Source organism: Phodopus roborovskii, unplaced genomic scaffold (assembly GCF_943737965.1).
Source record: "Phodopus roborovskii unplaced genomic scaffold, PHOROB, whole genome shotgun sequence".
Taxonomy (NCBI): domain Eukaryota; kingdom Metazoa; phylum Chordata; class Mammalia; order Rodentia; family Cricetidae; genus Phodopus; species Phodopus roborovskii.
Window position 1 is genome coordinate 18,536,463 of NW_026126525.1, and position 19,739 is coordinate 18,556,201.

The 19,739-nt window shown below is 34.3% G+C and overlaps 1 protein-coding gene across 1 annotated transcript in view; it reads left to right on the top strand.

Moving 5' to 3' along the window:
- Positions 1 to 19,739, top strand: part of Epha5 (EPH receptor A5) — a 323,174-nt gene that overhangs the window by 25,949 nt on the left and 277,486 nt on the right. The window contains exon 2 of the mRNA XM_051198276.1: positions 1,153 to 1,217. Within this exon, the coding sequence (XP_051054233.1) occupies positions 1,153 to 1,217 (65 nt within the window). The remainder of the gene's footprint in view (positions 1 to 1,152; positions 1,218 to 19,739) is intronic.

Below are 19,739 nucleotides of genomic sequence, written 5' to 3' on the forward strand. Positions count from 1 at the left end.
CTTCATGTCCATATTTTCTGATTGGATTTTACTTGCGTGAAATCAATTTACATGTTAAATGCACATAAGTTTTACAAAATACCCAAAGTTACAATTTTAGTTGTGATTCTTGTGATTTTCACTTACTTTCTATATATAATCTGATAACCCATTTTCCTGCCTATCCACTCTTGTTAATTTTATAGTGAAAGCTTATACTTGCAGGTAGAAAAACACCTTTAAATTTAATGAACTTCCAAAATATTGGATCCTGTATTTGGTATAGGTAGTTTTACCAAATAATACATATGGCCCCTCTTCTGGTCAACACACCAAGATCCATTAAGGTAGTTCAGTTACAAATTCATGAGAAGGAGATGATAAAAACAAACAAAACCAATAAAATATTCATATCTGAAGTCTTTAAATAAACTGTAGCCTTTAAATTAAATTTGATTCCCTAAGTACAAAATATAAGCCCAATTAGTATGTGGGTCAATGTGAGTATGTACACTTATCTTTTGGTTTCTTTATAATGATGAAATTTGTATCAATCCTGGGATTTCTAAATATATTACATAAATTATCTAAAGTTTCAGCTTGAGGCACCTTTTAAGCTCTGGTTGCATTTTAACTAGAAAACATCTAAGGATTCACCCTGCTCAAGCAACAAGATTTCATATTGAGTAAAATTATAATGAGTTGCTTTTTAATATAAAAATTTTCACTTGTATTGATTATCACAAAAAGTTAAATATGCTTATAAAATGTTTATTTTATTTAATGGAATTATTTGCCAATTCATAACATATTTTTGAGGGAAAACAAAACATGCTTAGCTAAAATTTTTAAGGATGCAAATTAATGCCAACTCTACGTGTTTTTTGTTTGATTTGTTTTTGCTTTGGTATTATTAAGACTTCTTTTTTTCTATCTGATTTGTAATCTTTCTCTTACATGATAAAAATAGAGGTCTGCATAGTTTAAATGTTTTTGTTGCAATTCTCCATTCATTTATTACAAATCAACTGTTCCTTTTCAATATAACAATACTTTGTAACTCTTGTATTCATCATGATGAGAGCACAATCTGAACTTGATAATATACACAGTATGTATATGCAGGGTGAAATGGGGATATACTGAGTTTTGTGCTTCTTTTTCTTTTTACAGTGAATTTATTGGATTCACGCACTGTCATGGGGGACCTTGGATGGATTGCTTTTCCAAAAAATGGGGTAAGTTCTTATGAAAGTTTCCATAAAATAGAACCTTAATTCATAGCCTTCAGGCTACAAAAATCAGATTGACATTTAAGTGGAAATATTTGTTAACAAAGGAGGGCTATTTCTATCAGGTGGGGTATAGGGTAATTTCAAATGACTTCTGAAAAAAAGAATACCAACAGGGAAGGGTTTTCAGGGACTAAATATTAGACACATTTTTTTTTTGCCTTTCAGCATTTCTCCATGAAAGAAAGTTTCCCTTCAGCAACTAGGAAATGTAGTGCTTTGCCTCTATCTCAGATAGGTTGCTGAGGATATACAATTGACATCTGTGTGCAATGTTAATGTACATAGAGATCAACTCACCTGTTATTTAATTTTCAGGATAAGTCGAAAGCATTATAAGAAAATCTGTTATTCAGGCTAAAAGTAGGTCAGGTAATAATCATCAGTCATATCGCCATTCACTTCCTTCCCAAATTTTGAATTTTCTTCAATTAAAACTTTTCAAAAAGAATTATTTTACCAGCATAATCATATGATTAATATTTTATAAAATTGTTCAATGAAATATATTTTGAAGTATTTGAAATGAAAATTAGATGCAATTTTAAGATTATATATATATATAACAGAATCTATGTTAATAATAATAGTAATAAATTCATAAAATTAAAAATGCATCACATGATCAACTTTCTAACTAAGTTCACAAGTATATTAAAAGAACATGAAAGCCCACATTAAATATTATTCTGTTTATCATGTGACTCTGAAAAAAAAATTTTCACAATTTTATAACGAAGTAATTCTAATCGTTTGACATTTTTATTAACTTACGTCACAGATACTTTGAATTTTTAAAATTTTCAAGTGACGTTATACTCAAATATCTTGATTAAAAAACAGCCAAATGTTTAAGTCATTTGTGATTAAATTATAATTAAGGTGTTTACATTTATAAATATATCTTAATTTAATACTTATGTAAGCAATTTATTTTGCCTCATATATATGTATATATATGTAATGAGATGGAAACAACTTTAAGCAAGAGAATATTATAACACATCTTGTGATAGCAACATAGTTATCCAAAATATTTCAATGATTATTTTCCTATTAATGAAAAAAGTGGTTGAATAAGTCTTTACGCTATTCCTAGTGTTGGTCACAGTGACACAAACTAGAGTCATTTGAAAAGAGGAAATCTTAACTGAGGAATAACCTCTATCAGTATGGACTTTAGGGAATGTCTGTGGAACATTTTCTTTATTGTTGATTTATGTGAGAGGGTGCCTCACCCTGTAGGCTGTTGCTGCAGCCATCTGCAGGTGGCTTTACATGGTATAAGAAACCAAGCTGAACAATCTATGTAGAGTAAGGACCTTGACTCATTGCCCAGGCCCCGGCTCTTATTTGAGCTTCTGCCCTTTGTTCTCTTAAGGAATGTTATCAGATGTTAGCAAAGTAACTCTTTTCCTTTCCATGTCAATTTAGGTCATGGTGTTTATCAGAGCAAACTAAGACAGTCCCTTTCTCATGAAGTTATTTATTTAAATATACATACATATATATATATATATGTATGTATATATATATATATTTACTTTATTTATTTTATTTTACATGTTGATCCCAGCTCCCTCACCCTCCCTCCCATACTCTTACCCTCTCTCCACCTCCTCACATGAACCCTGACCAACATCCCCTTCCATCCCCCCCATCCCAATTACATATGTAGGGCTATGGCATCCAGGTGGGGTCATGCAAATCTGTCAAGTCACTTGAAGTAAGGACCAGGATTTCTCTCCTGTCTCTAGGTTAAGGGGGATGTGTCCCCAAGGTCCTTTTGTGCACCAGGAATACATCCTGGTTCCACTGTCTGAGGTCCCTTAAGCTGCTAAGACCTTCTAGCTGAGACCCATATTCAGGGGGTCTGAGTCAGTCCCATAATGGATTCCCAGCTATCTGTCTGTGGGGCCCATTAGCTCCTTCTTTTCCAGGTCAGCTGTCTCTATGTGTTCTACAACTTGGTCTTCTCCTCTCTCTTTGCATATGAATTCTAGTTCCACTCAGTGTTTAGTAATGGGGGTTTGCTTCTGTTTCCAACAAGTACTAGATGAGGATTCCATGATGGTGGAAGAGTTAGTTGTTGCTCTCATTATGAGGGAAGGACATTTATGGTAGGCTTTCCACAGTTGCTCAAATTGTTAGTTGGAGTCAATCTTGTAGGTCTCTTGACCTTTATTTAGGTTCAGTATTCTCCTCAAACCAAAAATGGTTCCATGTTTTATGTTCTCTCTCTTACTTCCTCTCTCTCTCTCTCTCCCTCCCCCTCCCCCACCACCCCTTCTTCCTCTCTTGTCTTCTGTTGCTACCCTGAATCAATCTTTCTAGTTAGACAGGCTTTCCTCTTCTCCCCTTCACTTTCTCCTAGTTCTCTCTCCATTCACAACCCCCCTACTTCCCCTGTGCTCTGGTAAACTTGTCCCTTCCCCTTTTGTAAGGGAACTTATATAAACCTCTTAGAATACACCCTGTGTCCTAGTTCCTCTGGTGGTGTGAATTATAGGCTGGTGATCTTTGCTCTAGGACTAAACCCAAATATGAGCAAGTACATACCATGTTCCTCTTTTTTGTGACCGGGATACCTCCTTCAGTACGGTTTCTCCAAGTTCCATCTACTTGCCTATGAATTTCAAGATTCCATTCTTTTTTTCTGCTGAGTAGTATTCCTTGTGTAGTTGTGGCACATCTTCTTTATCCATTCTTTAATTTAGGGGCATCTAGGTTGGTTCCAGGTTCTTGCTATTACAAATAATGCTGCTATGAACATAGTTGAGCACCTGTCTTTGTTGCATAAATGTGGATCATCTATGCAATCCCCCTAAGAGGGGGATTGATGGGTCCTTTGGTAAACTAATTCCCATTTCCCTGAGGCACCACCATATTGATCTCCAAAAATGGCTGTACGAGTTTGCACTCCCACCAGCAGTGGAAGAGTGTTCCCCTTTCTCCACCTCCTCTCCAGCATAAGTTGTCATTGGTGTTTCTAATTTTAGCCATTCTGGGAGGAAGGAAAAACAACTCAAAATTGTTTTGATTTGCATTTCCCTGATAGCTAAGGATGTTGAGCACTTTCTTAAGTGTCTTTCAGGCTTTTTGATTTCCTCTATTGAGAATTCTCTCTTCAGTTTTGTACCCCATTTTTAATAGGGTTATTTGATGTCTTGTTGACTAGTTTCTTGAGTTCTTAGTATAATTCGGTGACCAGCCCTTTGTCAGATATAGGATTGGTGAAAATCTTTCCCAGTCTGTGGGCTGCCATTTGGTCTTGTCCACTGTGTCCTTTGCCTTACAGAAGCTTCTAAGTTTAAAGAGGTCTCATTTATTAATTGTCAATCAATCTCAGTGTCTGTGCCCCTGGAGTTATGTTCAGGAAGTAGTCTCCTATACCTATTTGTTAAAGGGTATCTCCCACTTAATCTTCTAAGAGGTTCAGTGTGCCTGGATTGATGTTGAGGTCTTTGATCCATTTGGACTTGAGTTTTGTGCATGGTGACAGACATGGGTCTATCTGCAGTCTCCTGCACGCCATCATCCAATTGTGCCAGCACCATTTGTTAAAGATGATTTCCTCCCCCCATTGTATTCTTTTACTTGTTTTGTCGAAAATCATGTGTTCATAGGTGTGTGGGTTATTATCAGTATTTTCAATTCAATTCCATTGGTATACCTGTCTATTTTTGTGCCAATACCAGGCTGTTTTCAGGACTATAGCTCTGTTGTAGAGCTTAAAGTCAGGAATGGTGATGCCTCCTGAAGTTCTTTTATTATACAGGGTTGTTTTGGCTATCCTGGTTCTTTGTTTTTCTATATAAAGTTGATTATTTTCCTTTCAAGGTCAGTGAAGTATTGTGCTGGTGTTTTAATGTGGTTTGCATAGAATCTATAGAATGTTTTGGCAAGATTGCCATTTTTACTATATTTATCCTACCTATCCAAGAGCATGGGAGATTTTTCCATTATAAAGGGTGATGTTTCTGTGATTTCTTTAACAACTCCTTTGTAAAGTCAGGCTACTGCTTATTTTTAGTTTATCTTTATCCTGTTAGTTTGCTGTAGGTGTTTATCAGCTGTAGGAGTGCCCTGGTAGAGTGTTTTGGGTCTCTTATGTGAACTATGTTATCATCTGTAAATAGAGACAGTTTGACTTCTTCCTTTCCCATTAGGATCCCCTTGATCTCCTTTTCTAGTCTTATAGATTTAGATAGAATTTCAAGTACAATATTGAAGAGATATGGAGAGAGAGGGCAGCCTTGTCTTGATTTTAGAGGTATCGTCTTAATCTTCTCTCCATTCAGTTTGATGTTGGCTGTTGGTTTAGTGTATATTGCTCTTATTATGTTTAGGTATGTTCCTGTTATCCCTGACCTCTCCAAGACCTTTATCATGAAAGGGTGTTGAATTTTGTTGAAGTCTTTTTCTACATCTACGGAGATGATCATATAGTTTTTCTTTTTCAGTTTGTTTATATGGTGGATCATGTTGATAGATTTTTGTATGTTAAACCATCCCTGCAACCCAGGGATGAAGCCTACTTGGTAATGGTGGATGATTTCTCTGATGTATTCCCTGGATTCAGTTTGCCAGTATTTTTTTTTGAATATTTTTCGCATCCATGTTCATCAGGGATATTGGTCTATAGTTTTCTCTCTTAGTTGTGTCTTTGTGATTCTTGGGTCCAAAGTGATTGTGGCCTTGTAAAAAGAGTTTGGTAATGAACCTTCTGTTTCTAATTTGTGGAACAATTTGAGGAGTATTGGTATTTTGTTCTTCCTTGAATGTCAGGTAGAATTCTGCACTGAAGCCATCTGGGCCTGGGATTTTTTTGGTTGGAAGCCTTTCGATAACTGCTTCTATTTTGTTGGGGGTTATAAGTCCATTTAAGTTGTTTGTCTTTTCTTGATTTAATTTTGTAAGTGATATTTACCCAGAATATTGTCCATTTCCTGAAAATTGTCTGGATTTCCTCTGTCCTTTGTTATGTCCCCCCTTTCCTTTCTGATTTTGTTAATTTGCATGGTCTCTCTCTGCATTGTGGTTAGTTTGGATAAAGTTTTTCTATCTTGTTGATTTTTTCAAAAAAACAACTCTTTGTTGCATCGATTTTTTGTATTGTTTTCCTGGTTTCTAATTTGTTGATTTCAGCCCTCAAATTGATTATTTCCTGGCATCTGCTCCTCTGGGGTGAGTTTGTTTCTTTTCTTTTTTCTTTTTTTTTATTTAATTTTGTATAACAAAGTCCAATTAAATGAAAACAAACATTTATACACAATATTTGGGAATTTGGGCATCGTTCTTTCCAAACTACTTCCTGCTGGTAAGGGGCGCTGTCTTTTGGGATTCGAAGAAGATTCAGATAACCTAGCTGTAGTCTGTAGGGCTGTTTTGTCCAGCTGTTTTGAATGTAGGATCAGCTTGTACTCTGTTATGGTGGTCTGGCGTGATCAAACCACATTAGTCTGGAAGGAATCCACATCTTTTCATTTTCTGTGGAAACAAAAATAGAAATCCTTTTTGCCAGTAATTGTTCTTCAAGTTAAAGAGTTTGTTTCTTTTTTGTTCTAAGGCTTTCAGTTGTGTTGTTAATTCTCTAATGTGACTATCCTCTGTTTTCTTCATATGGGCACTTAGTGCAATGAACTTCCCTGCTAACACTGCTTTCAAGGTGTCCCATAAGTTTTGGTATGTTGTATCCTCATTCTCGTTGCATCTTAGGAAGTCCTTAATTTCTTTATTTCTTTCTTAACCCAGGTTTTGGTACAATTGCGCATTGTTCAGTTTCCATGGGTTTGTAGGGTTTCTTAAATTAGCCTTGTTGTTGAATTCCAATTTTAAAGCTTGCTGGTTTGGTAAGATACAGGATACTATTGCAATTCTTTTGTATCTGTTGTGGTTTGTTATGCTACCTGTATGCGGTCGATTTTGGAGAAGGTTCCATGTGATTTCTCTCTGTGTGAGTGTGTGTGTATGTGTTTGTGTGTGTTTCATGTGCTTCTTCCCCCCCCCTTTTGTTTTTATTTCAGTTTGTTTGTTTTGTCCTATCTGGGATTTGGGGGCCTGGTTGTCAGTTTCTTAGTTGACTGTTTTTTAATGAGGAAAAATATATAAATTTGGGAGGATAGGAAAATGGGGAAGATATGAAAAGACTTTGGGAAGTAGAAATATCAGAATATGTTGTAAGAATGAAATATATTTTCCATAAAAACTTAAGGTACTTCTACAGAATCCTATCATGACACTACCAAGAAAATTGTATCTGTGAATGTGTCAAATACCTGGATAAATGTATCTGTTTGAAGATGTTACCTAAGGTTTCTCAGTTAAATTGTAATAAGAAAGATAAAATAAAATTAAATAAAAAAAAAAAAAACAAAACAAACAAAAAAACAAAAAGAAAAAGAAAAGAAAACTAAACATGACAAGGCATGACCCAGGATCTGTGAAGTTTGATGTCCAAATCTGGGGGAATCTGTCAGTTACAGCTTCATTGTGACATCTCCTCTCAAAAAAAAAAAAAAAAAAAAAAAAAAAAAAAGTGCACAGCAATTAAGAAAGAGAGACTTTTGTTAAGAGTAGTTTTCCTACCATCCTGGTCCCACAGCCATGCCAGCCCCAAAAGACACACAGAGATGCTGTTAGATATAAAGCTGTTAGCCTGTTCCTAGCATTTCTCATTGACACTTTCTGTCTGAAATATTAACCCATTTCTATTAATATAAGTGTTTCCACTCATATCTTACTGGAGACAGAGTCCGGAGTTCTGCTCTCTTTGTACTACATGTTGAATATCCTACTTCCTCCTCAAATCCTCCTTGTCTCCTAGTCCTACCTATCTAGCTTTCCTATTGGCCAATAGTGCTTTATTCATTAACCAATAAGAGAAACATATTTACAGAATGACATCTCCCATAGACATTAAATTCTGGCCATGTACTTGAAGGCATGTACATAAGTGACTTTAAGTATTATTCTTACGTTAATTGTTCTATTATATTATAATATTTTGAATTGGTATTATGGTATTATGGAAACTGAAGACTATACAAATTAAACTTCAAATCCACTGTATATTTATTGAAGATACATAGATTGATGATTTGCAGGTCTAATTGGGCAAATTTTTAAAGGGAATATATTTTCATCATATCCATATAGATATCTTAGATACATTTTTAAAAACAATAATTTGTCCTCATTATACATTTATATCTTTTTCATCATATTGTAAGATCCTATGAACTTGTAATTCATGTTTAATATTCTATAGTGTTTCTAAGAGAGCTCATTTCCTGTCAATACTTACTAGAGAAAACTACTTTATATTTTATATTTTAAAACTGAGAATAAATTCCAAAATTCTAGTTTTGCAATAAGTACTAAAGTACTAAACAAGTGTGACTTTGAATAAACTTGATTATTGGTAGCCAGTAAACATCATTTGACCTTCTCTTGCATTCTGTTGACCTCATACTAACATGTTTACCAGGTCATACATTTTTTTGTTCGTTATATATGTATGTATACACACATTTTATAAATTGTATATTACATAAAGACATATGTACATATTTGTGGGCACACACACCATTTCTTCTTCAGTGCCTGCAAGTGGGACTATTTCATACAAAATCTGATTATCTAGTCTATGTTGTTTCATGGGTTTCAGAAAACTAAAACTTAGAAATATTCCATGACCCAACTTGGCAGGCAGAAAAGAGAAGATAGATTAAGAAACAACACATTCTCCTGTGTAGCTCACTTTCCACATGGGACTCTTCCATCATTCCACAATTTGTAACCATCTTTTTGACATTGCACAGATTTTTTTTGTTATTGTTGTTGTTTGTTTTTCAGCAAAGACTTTCATTTCTCATAGCTCTTTGTGTAATTGGATTTCTCATTGGACTTTCTTTTGGGATAGGAGATCCCAAATCATGACATGGAGACATTCTATTAATTATGAAAGCATGGTTTTAGCTTAGACTGTTTCCTACTATCTGTTATAAGTTAAATCAATCTTCTTCTATTAATCTATGCTCTGTCTTATGGCATATTACTTTTCCTCCTGTCTGTATGTCTGAATCCCTTCATGTCTATCTGGCATCTCCCTCACTGCCTAGATTCATCCCAAGTTGCTCTCTGCCTGGAAGGCCTGCCTACCCTCTGTTGCCTAGCTATTGGTTGTTCAGCTCTTTATTACACTAATCACAAGGACACGTCTTCACACAGTCAGACCAAGAACCCCATAATACCTTTTGTTGTTTCATACCAAGATAGTTTCTTTCCATTCCATTCCATTAATTAGGACTGGTCATTGTATTTCAGGAGATATATTTATCTATTGTATGTGAATAATCCATGCCTCTGTGTGTGTTTTTCAATGTTCATAACATTATTTCTCTTCCCTTTTCTTCTAGACATATCTTTATCTTATCATTTTAATTATCATATAAATTATTAAATAGTACCATAGTCTCCATCCCTCCCACATAAACCTATTCTTCTTTCCTCCATATGATTCTAGACATCTATTAAGATATCAAGCCACAGAAACTTATGCAAAGTCTCTATTCTTATATATTGAAAAGAATTTACTTGGCACTGAGAATATGTCACACTTATAGGCATTTCAGAACAGGGAAGAATAGAGTTCATGTCATTCTGGAGCTAAAGTCCACTTATGGTTTTAAAAGTGAGCAATCAAAGAAAACAGGTGGTAATGGAATATTTTCTATGTTGGTCTTTTTTATATATATATATATGTTTTCAGAATCTCCACAGAAATACCAGGATCTACAGTCACTACAACAGTTTGTATTTTGTGTGTTTGCACATGCAATGACATTTTTCTTTTGACTTCTGTCTAACCATGATAAAGTTGTGTCTTCAGCACATGAATATATGTCATTGACACTAAAATTTAAAGAGGGAAATGTTTAAAGATGCATTTAGTGTTTTCTTTTGTAGATGAGGAAAGTGAGACTTACTTAAATTTAAGCATTTAATGCTACTGAGCCCACTCAACAACCAAGTCTTCCATAACACTAAGTCCTTGAAACCATAGATCAGTTACTCCAAATGTTGAGTCATTTCTCTATCCCTTTCTACCTGTGCTTGGATTGCAAAGTTCACATTTGTAACTTTACTAACTTGTTGCATCACTTATCGTAGTTGTACTTTGATTCCACTTGATCTACTCCAGTCACCTTCTGGGACATTCAATATTGATTAATCCATATAGACTTAGCATGGGTGGAAACACACTTATTTCCAGAATTTTTTTCCAACTGTTTCCAAGTCTTATTCTTATGAGAATAAAATTAATGGCCAGGATGTTTGCTAAAAACAGATTATACTCTTATGTCTTAGAAATTCCTCCATCACTCTGTTTTTCCACATCCTGTGATTGGAGATGCTCACTGCATACATACTCTTGCCTACTGGGATTGATGGAATTAGCCATTCTCTGTAGGGATTTCAAGATTTCCTGGAGCACATTGTCTGGAAACCTCAGGACTCCCATGAGCATGATCACAGAGTTGTACTGAAATGTTTGCTTTAATTGTGCTAGATTTTCTTCTCACTGTCCAAAAGAATAAGCACCACTGTTACTTTAAATTTATTTCATTTCATTGCATTTAGGAGTTGTCAGAGATTTTATAACTTATTCATTTTAAGAATGTAGATATTTGTATTAAATCATATTGTTTTAAAATGAAGGTACACTTGCATAGGCTGCCAAGAGGAAAAGAAAAAGGAGTAAACTTACACAGTGGTTATTTTAAAAACAAAGGTTATGGCTTTCCTTCTTTTTATTTTACTCTGTCGTTTCTGATTTCTCTGAGACATTGGTCATCATTCACCTGTTACAAGTAGTTTTCCCACCAGCCTGGTCCTAGAGCCCCGTCAGCCACAAATATCACATAGAGATGCTGTATTAGATATAAAGCTGTAGGCCAGTTACTAGCATTTCTTATTGGCCATTTCTATCAATCTAACTATTTCCATGTGGTTTTGGCTTACTGGAGAAAGGGTCCAGACATTTTAGTCTTCTTGGTCCTACATTTTACTCTCCTATTACCTATCTCTGTCAGAATCCTCTTTTTCTCCTAGTACCACCTATTTTGCCTTTCTATTCGCCAACAGTGCTTTATTAATTAACCAATAAAAGAAACATATTTACAGAGTGGCATCTCCTGTCATTCACCTTTCAAAGAGAAAGTAATTAAAGTATGCAAAATGAACTACAATGAAAATCTATTGTCTTACATAGGTTTTTCTGACTCACCAAAATCTTGAACTGAATTATTTATTTTTATATTCACTTTTTAATAATAATAATAATAATAACAACAACAACAACAGCATGTCCCACATGTCCCACAAATTGAATAAAAAATTGGAAGAATCATTGGGACAAAGTGAAGACTTCACATTTTAGTTTCAATAACGATAAATTGCTCTAGGGCCTCATTTTGACTTTACGTTCTGCAGAACTGTGTTAAGTCTAACATTATTTTCTGAGGACCACACCAAGCATTGAAGATGCTAAAGATCAAACTAATGATTAAGTATTCAAGAAAAGACCACATTGATATAACGAGAAAAGCTGTTTATAGACACTGATAGAAGAGTATTCAAGAGGAAAGAATATGCTAATATAAAATGCAAATGCTGGTGTAATGAAGAAGTTGTCCAATTCCAAAGTTGCTTACTATTTATCATGGTTTAGGAACACATAAACCACATCAACCCCTAAAGTAATTAAGATAAATAATTTAAGGATTTCAAGACACTCATTAGGCATTTAGTATTTAGATCTCCCACATGGCAACTTAGAAATTATGAAAAATATTTTTTAAAATATCCAACTTTACTTCTGCCTATGAGGAAAATGCTGTATTGTATGTTTTATATGTGCAAAAATGCGAAGTAAATTAACAGATATTAAAGTGCAATAGTTCAAAACATCATTGTGATATATATGTATTTATTTGTTCATTTGGGTCACTGATTGCATATTTAAAGTCAATATGGAATCATGAATATTTTTCATTCGCAGTAGAACACCAAGCACATATCCTATACTATAATGAAATGAATAAATATGCTGAGAAATTAATCTTATCTACATTATTTCCTGTTAATGTCTTTGGATTACATCACCTGCAAATGGCTTCCTCAAATGTTTAGTCTTTTCAACTCCAATGAGAGGAGCATGATGTGCAAATTTTCTCCCCATCCCTGTAAAAAACATCCCATATTGTATTTTCTACACAATTCAATGTTTATGAATTTCAGGTATCATATTCAACATGCAGTTTTGATAGGTTGCTTCTTCTTTGGATGTTCTTTCTCAGTTGTCACACCCAGAGAGCAAGTACGAAAGAAGAAAAATAAATAAACTTTCATATCTTTTCTAAGGAATTAAATATTTTACTTTTACTAAACTGTTTTAAACACTATAATTTCTACTTGTTAATACACATTCTCCTTTTTATTTGTAATATCAAGGAATTTAATTTATCTGTCAAAATATTTCTGCACAAAAAGTATAGTCTATCTTAAAATAAATCTAGGATTGATTACGTTTTTTAAAGTAAAAATAAAGTGATTGGTTCTCATTGACATTTGCATCATTTTCAGTAAGTGAATACGATTTTTTTAAACTTTCATCTTTCCATTCATTAACAAAGGTGCTAAATAAATCTGGGCTTCCCAGAATTCCCTGAGGCCCAAACAGCAGGTACTTTTTCCATGTGGTTTGACTGTTGTCTATCATGAAGAAGAAGAAGGAAAAAGAAGAAGAAGAAGAAAAGAAGAAGAAGAAGAAGAAGAAGAAGAAGAAGCAGAAGAAGAAGAAAACCTTTAGCTGTTTTCAATTCATGTGACAGTACTTCTGTGCAAGTAATTTGAATTAATTCTGCAAGCAAATGCTTTGTGGTTGTGAGTACATAATCTCCCTCTCCCACAGAGAAAAAAATATACTGTAATCATCCAGCATTCCTGTTGATTATTTCCATTAAAGGCAGCAGGGGAAAGGAGAATGCATCAACCTCCTCTCTCCCATAAAAAGATTTGAGGCTTTTGCCATTCACTGTTTTTTCTTTGCACATTTCTCCTTTATGCTCTTCCAGCTTACACTAATGCAGAAAATGATGTCGCAAACTGCTCAGCTTGGAATTGTCCTTTGGATCCTAGCCACTGTTGTCTTTCTGATATTATATCCCTATTCACCTTTCCCTAGAAAGTTCTCGTGCACAGCATCCTAGAGGATTTATGTTAATTTTAACTATAGAGTTTTGTGCAAATTTCTGGAAATGCTCCATTCTATCCTTTGTGTAGATGTTAATGTTAATGATTTTCAAAATCCCACACAAATAATAGAGCATGAAGTCTCTCATTACCATCCAGAATGGTGACCACTTCTTCAACTGCATCAATATAGCTCTCAGGAATTGAACACATTCAAAATTACATATTAGAGGTGATACTCATTGTTTGTGTGAATAGTGAAAGAGCTGCCTTCCTCTAAAGATCTGTTTTCCCCCTTTACATTGAAAACGTAGTTCAAATAAACATTTACATTAAATGCGCTTATTTAGTGCTAGTAGATTCAGTGAAATTTAAATATTTAAAAGTGTTGAATGTTAGAAAAACAGGAGAGCCCCTGTACATTTTAGTATAATCTTAAAAATATATCAAAACTTGAACTTAAACACTTGTTTTTATTTAGTGTCAAGCAGGCCCGGGGCCAAGATGACTTTCCCCAATGAATAAAATTGTTAAATTATATATACAATCTCTAAATTTACTCAGTTCCTCTTAACATCTATTTAAATAGACAAGTTTCAATTGATCTTCCTTAAAATTTTGAAAAATAAGACTTTTATAATATATGTTCAGCTACGATTCTATCCTTATATCATGTTTGATACAAATTACTAGCTTGTGGAAATATGTATCTCCTAAGCAGCAATATAGTTAGTATGTAAATACTTAACTTAATCCACAATCAAGTTATGGTTCTACCGTTAAAATTAGGCTATGGAAGTCATTAAATCTTTTCACCCCTGTCTATGTCCTCATGCTATGTGCACTAATTATTGAATTTGCATTTGATAAGCACTACATGAAACAATCATTTTATACCTGGCCCTTTTGCAATGTATCCTATGTGATGCCATCATTCTCTCTCTTCTTGATTTCTATTTCTAAAAATAAAAAAGTTGTGAATTCTTTCAACTAATGAGTTGGTAGTAACTGATATAAAGTCACAGGATTATAGTTTTGAAGGTTCACATGCCATAATTTGTAATGTTTGAGCTAGACATTAGTTAAAGTTTAAAGGCAGCAAATATGTATTCACTAATTTTATAATTCATCTTTATAATTTATTAGTAAAGATTTTAGAGGTTTTACTGATACTGTCATAGTGAGTGAATAAAGTTTCACAAAATATTTCAATGTTTTGAAAAGTGAATAATTCATTTTCTCATGTTGAAAAGTAAAAGCTCATTCCTGACTTTAAGCTCTACTCCAGAGTTATAGTCCTGAAAACAGCCTGGTATTGGCACAAAAATAGGCAGGTATACCAATGGAATCGAATCTAAAATCCTGATATTAACCCACACACCTATGAACACCTGATTTTCGACAAAACAGCTAAAAAAATACAGTGGGGCAAGGACAGGATGTTTAACAAATGATGCTGGCACAATTGGATGAGGGTGTTTAGAAGACTGCAGATAGACCCATGTCTGTCACCATGCACAAAACTCAACTCCAAATGGATTAAAGACTTCAATATCAATCCAGCCACACTGAACCTCTTAGAAGAGAAAGTGGAAGATACCCTTGAACAAATAGGTATAGGTGACTGCTTTCTGAACATAACTCCAGGGGCACAGACACTGAGAGAAACAATTAATAAATGGGACCTCTTCAAACTTAGAAGCTTCTGCAAGGCAAAGGGCACAGTGGACAAGACCAAATGGCAGCCCACAGCTTGGGAAAACATTTTCACCAATCCTACATCTGACAAAGGGCTGATCTCCAAAATATACAAAGAACTCAAGAAACTAGTCAACAAAACACCAAATAACCCTATTAAAAATGGGGTACAAAACTGTAGAGAGAATTCTCAGTAGAGGAAATTAAAATGGCTGAAAGACAATTAAGAAAGTGCTCAACATCCTTAGCTATCAGGGAACTGCAAATCAAAACAACTTTGAGGAACCTGCCAGAATGGCAAAAATTAGAAACACCAACGAAGAATTATGCTGGAGAGGATGTGGAGAAAGGGCAACATGCCTCCACTGCTGGTGGGAGTGCAAATTCGTACAGCCATTTTGGAGATCAGTATGACGGTTCCTCAGGAAAGTGGGAATTAGTTTACCACAGACCCGTCAATCCCCGTCTTAGGCATACATCCAAATGATCCACATTCATGAAGCAAAGACATCTGTTCAACTATGTCCATAGCAGCATTATTTGTAATAGCAAGAACCTGGAATAAACCTAGATGCCCCTCAACTGAAGAAGATGTGGCACATCTACACAATGGAATACTTCTCAGCAGAAAAAAAAAATAATGGAATCTTGAAATTCGCAGGCAAGTGTATGACACTTGAAGAAACCATTCTGAATGAGGTAAACCAGTCACAAAAAGAGGAACATGGTATGTACTTGCTCATATATGGATTTTAGACCTAGAGCAAAGGATCACCAGCCTATAATTCATACCACCAGAGGAACTAGGATAGAGGGTGTATCCTAAGAGATTCACATGAAGTCCCTCACAGAATTAAATTTTTTTATTCATTTTATATAGCCAAGTCTATTTAAATGAAAACAAACATTTATAGACAATATTTGGGAATTTGGGCATCATTCTTTCCAAACTACTTCCTGCTGGTAAGGGGCCCTGTCATGGAGGATTCGAAGAAGTTTCAGAAATCCTGGATGTAGTCTGTAAGGCTGCTTTTTTTTACTTAAAAAAGAAGTTAAAAACAATAAAGGCACTAAATCACTCACTCACACACACACACACACACACACACACACACACACACACACACACACACAAGTTATCAAATTCTGTAATGAGTGAAATGATTTGTTTTTGTAATAATGTTAACTATATCTCTAAGGCCTGGTCTATGGTACAAAGGAATTATTCACATCATTCAATTCTTTAATTTGATTTACCTATTGAGTTTATTGAAGGATTAGTAGCAAGACTTGTTGATTCATGTATTATGGCTTCAGTACAGTCAGTGGTCATGTTTTAAATTTATTATCATTCTTCATCTGGCCTTCCATGATACTTGTAAAACAATATTGTACTTCCTTCTATATCCCATTATCATGAGTTGGCACAAAAATAATAACATCCTATTAGTTCACTCTTTCCTTAGAGCCTGGGAAAGCCACCCTTGTGGTTACTGACCTGGCTGTGTATGTCCCTGTGCTTCAGCTAAAGCTGTCTATTGCTTGGAAGCAAGTTGTATAATAAAACACATACAGAAAAAGTAGGAAGGCAAAGTTTCTTTTATGTTAATGTGCTATCTTTTAAGGATACTAATACTTCCAAAAGGCAGTTTGAATGTGTAAACCCCTACCTTGTGAATCGAAAGTCAATGGACAAATCTCTAAAACTTTTTAATAGTGTTTATCATTTTATCTAAAGTGCAGGTGATGGAAAGATGGATATAACAACATGACTACCTGACTTAATCTTTCATTTATTCTACCATATATTCTATTTGTCTGGATGGATAAAAACAATAAAAATAATCTGTTTAATAAGTTTTATTTCAAACAAATTTCATGGCATTTTTTTTTTTTTGCACACATGTAGTTTAGTTGGTTGTAACAAATATCTGTGATAAGTCCATAAATCCAGACTGTGCTATGTTTAATACTCAAAATTATTCAGTTTGTAGCATTAATAGCCCCTCCACTTTTGTGCAATTAAGGGTGTAAGCTTGAAAATTAATTTTGTAATGTAATCACTTCATTAAGTGTCTTTGACTAACTGCTTCCTTTTAGGTTATATTAAAGAATGGAAGTTAAAAAAAAATTAGTAGAGAGACAAGATGTTGTGTCTGTCTCCCACATCATTTTAAATTATTTTACAAACTTAAATGATACAAATTATGATTAATGTAATCAAAATATCACATGTAAATTGGATATTAATTTTGGTATCTTGAAGAAGTTCAAAAATATAGTATTACCATGTCAGCAACAATTCTGGAAGGCTAAAGGTAGAGCTCACTGCCTCATTGTTTGCTACTGCATCAGAGGCAGTCAATTACTAGTAATTTTTATGGTAGCACTATTAATTAATTTACTGGAATTAAATTTTCACATCTGTATATATTGGCCTTTCCTCTGAAATTAGGTATCAGATCCATGAGTGTAGTGGAGAAACACATTGCTTCTCACTTGAAGAACCAACATGATATTAGATTGAAGGTTGACAATATGGCTGTGGAGAAATAATAAACAGATATGAGTCCATAGTTGTGATTCTTCATGGCTATCTTAGTTACTGTTCTATTGTTGTGAAGAGACACCATGACCAAGGCATCTTATATTTGAAAGCATTTGATGCAGAGTTTGCTTCCTGTTTGGTGGAAGCAAGGCATCAAGCATTCAGGCATGGCATTAGAAAGGTAGTTGATAGCTTAGATCCTGATCCACAGGCAGCAGGGGGAAAGAGAAAGCAAGTCTGCAGTACAAGGTCTTTTGACATATAAGTGACACACTTCATCCAACAACATTATACTTCCAAGTTTTTTCCAAATGTTTCACCAACCGGGAACCACACATTCAAGTCTATGTGCCCATGAAGCCATTTTCATTCAAACTACCACTAAGGCTTTGAACAGTGTCCTCCTACTATGTTAAAAGCCAGTCAATGTTCATTGACATATGGAATGACCACAGTAACAAGGGGAAACAGCCACAGTTTATGTCCATATGTCATTGAATTTGTGGGTTTTCCAATCTTTACCACAGTATACAAATCTTTTACAGCAGAAAAGATAATCATTTTAACATTTTATTTCATTTCATGTTGTTTTGAGTCTAGGAACCCAAAACTTGCTTCAAATTTCAGTTAACATCTCTGCCTCAGTCTCCTTAGTGTAGAAAATGATATTTGTTATGCTAGGACAGCTTTAGATTACCTTTATGTCAAAAAATATACTTTTATTGCATTAAGTTTGATTAAAAATGAAGCATGATTCTTAACTATCATATTTATGAAATGGTAACTGTAGAATAAATCCATGGTTGCTAGGCAGAAATCACACAGTCTTAGGTAAAGGTATAAATCCTATGATGGTTACATTTTGTTGCTGAACCAGTAGTATTCTCTGTTCTTCAAAGCAATGAGAAGAGATAATATGGCCATACCCTTACACAGAAACAATAATTTCAGAATTCTGTCAGTAGTCCATACTGTGTTCTTTTAAGTTGTCGTGCATATCTCTGAATGACAAACATTTAGAATGCAAAGTCAGCTAAAATTTCTGAATTGATGGCTAACATTTCCCCATTTGTTGATTGCTAAAGATTGTCTGAATTTATTCTAGTGATTTAAGTTTGTCAAACAGATTGGTTTTAAACTAAATCAAAAATTATACTAAATTTCTAAGGTATTAATGGGCATAGAATTCTGCCAGATTATTTGGTGAGACTCTTCCCCCTGTTAATTGGGAAGATTACATGAAAATTACTAAAGAAAAAGTACAATTTAATTTAAATTTTAAAAGAAATGTGGAGTTGTACAGATAGCTCAGTAGTTATAAAGAGAACCTACAGTCCCCAAAACCCAATTGTCACAACTCCACTTCTATGGGTCGGATCTTTCTTATTACCATTTGTGCTCATTCTCACATTCAGGTACACGTGTACACTCAGATACAGAAGTACATACACATAAAACTAAAAAAAATCAAAACTGAATAAAATTAAAATACTTCTCAGTTATATCCAGATTTTCCTGCATCAGGAACTATATTGGGAACATATTAAATTTATTTTAGTAATATATAGCCCAGTTCCTTAGAATGATTTTCCTACAAATACTTGGAAATATGCAAAATAAAAATCTACAACTTTCTCCTGGGAGTTGTGTTCTGGACAGACATTCTCACATGCTTTAAGGGCCCTATTTGGCTTTCTCCACATTAGCAGTACAGGCTGGAATGCAATTTGGAGAGGCTGTCTGCCTTTGTAAACAAATATATTTAAATAATGATTTAAACATGTTATTAAGTTTATACTCTTGTTAGTTGTCTATGTAATTACCTCCACTTTCCAACAGTAGGATGGAGATGGCAGGTATGTAAGACCCTACGTTGTTCTATTCCCTAAATCCTTTGATGACAAGTGGATTTCCCCTGGACTACTTTTATTTGAGAATTTGTTTTTCCTTATAAATTTGGAGTC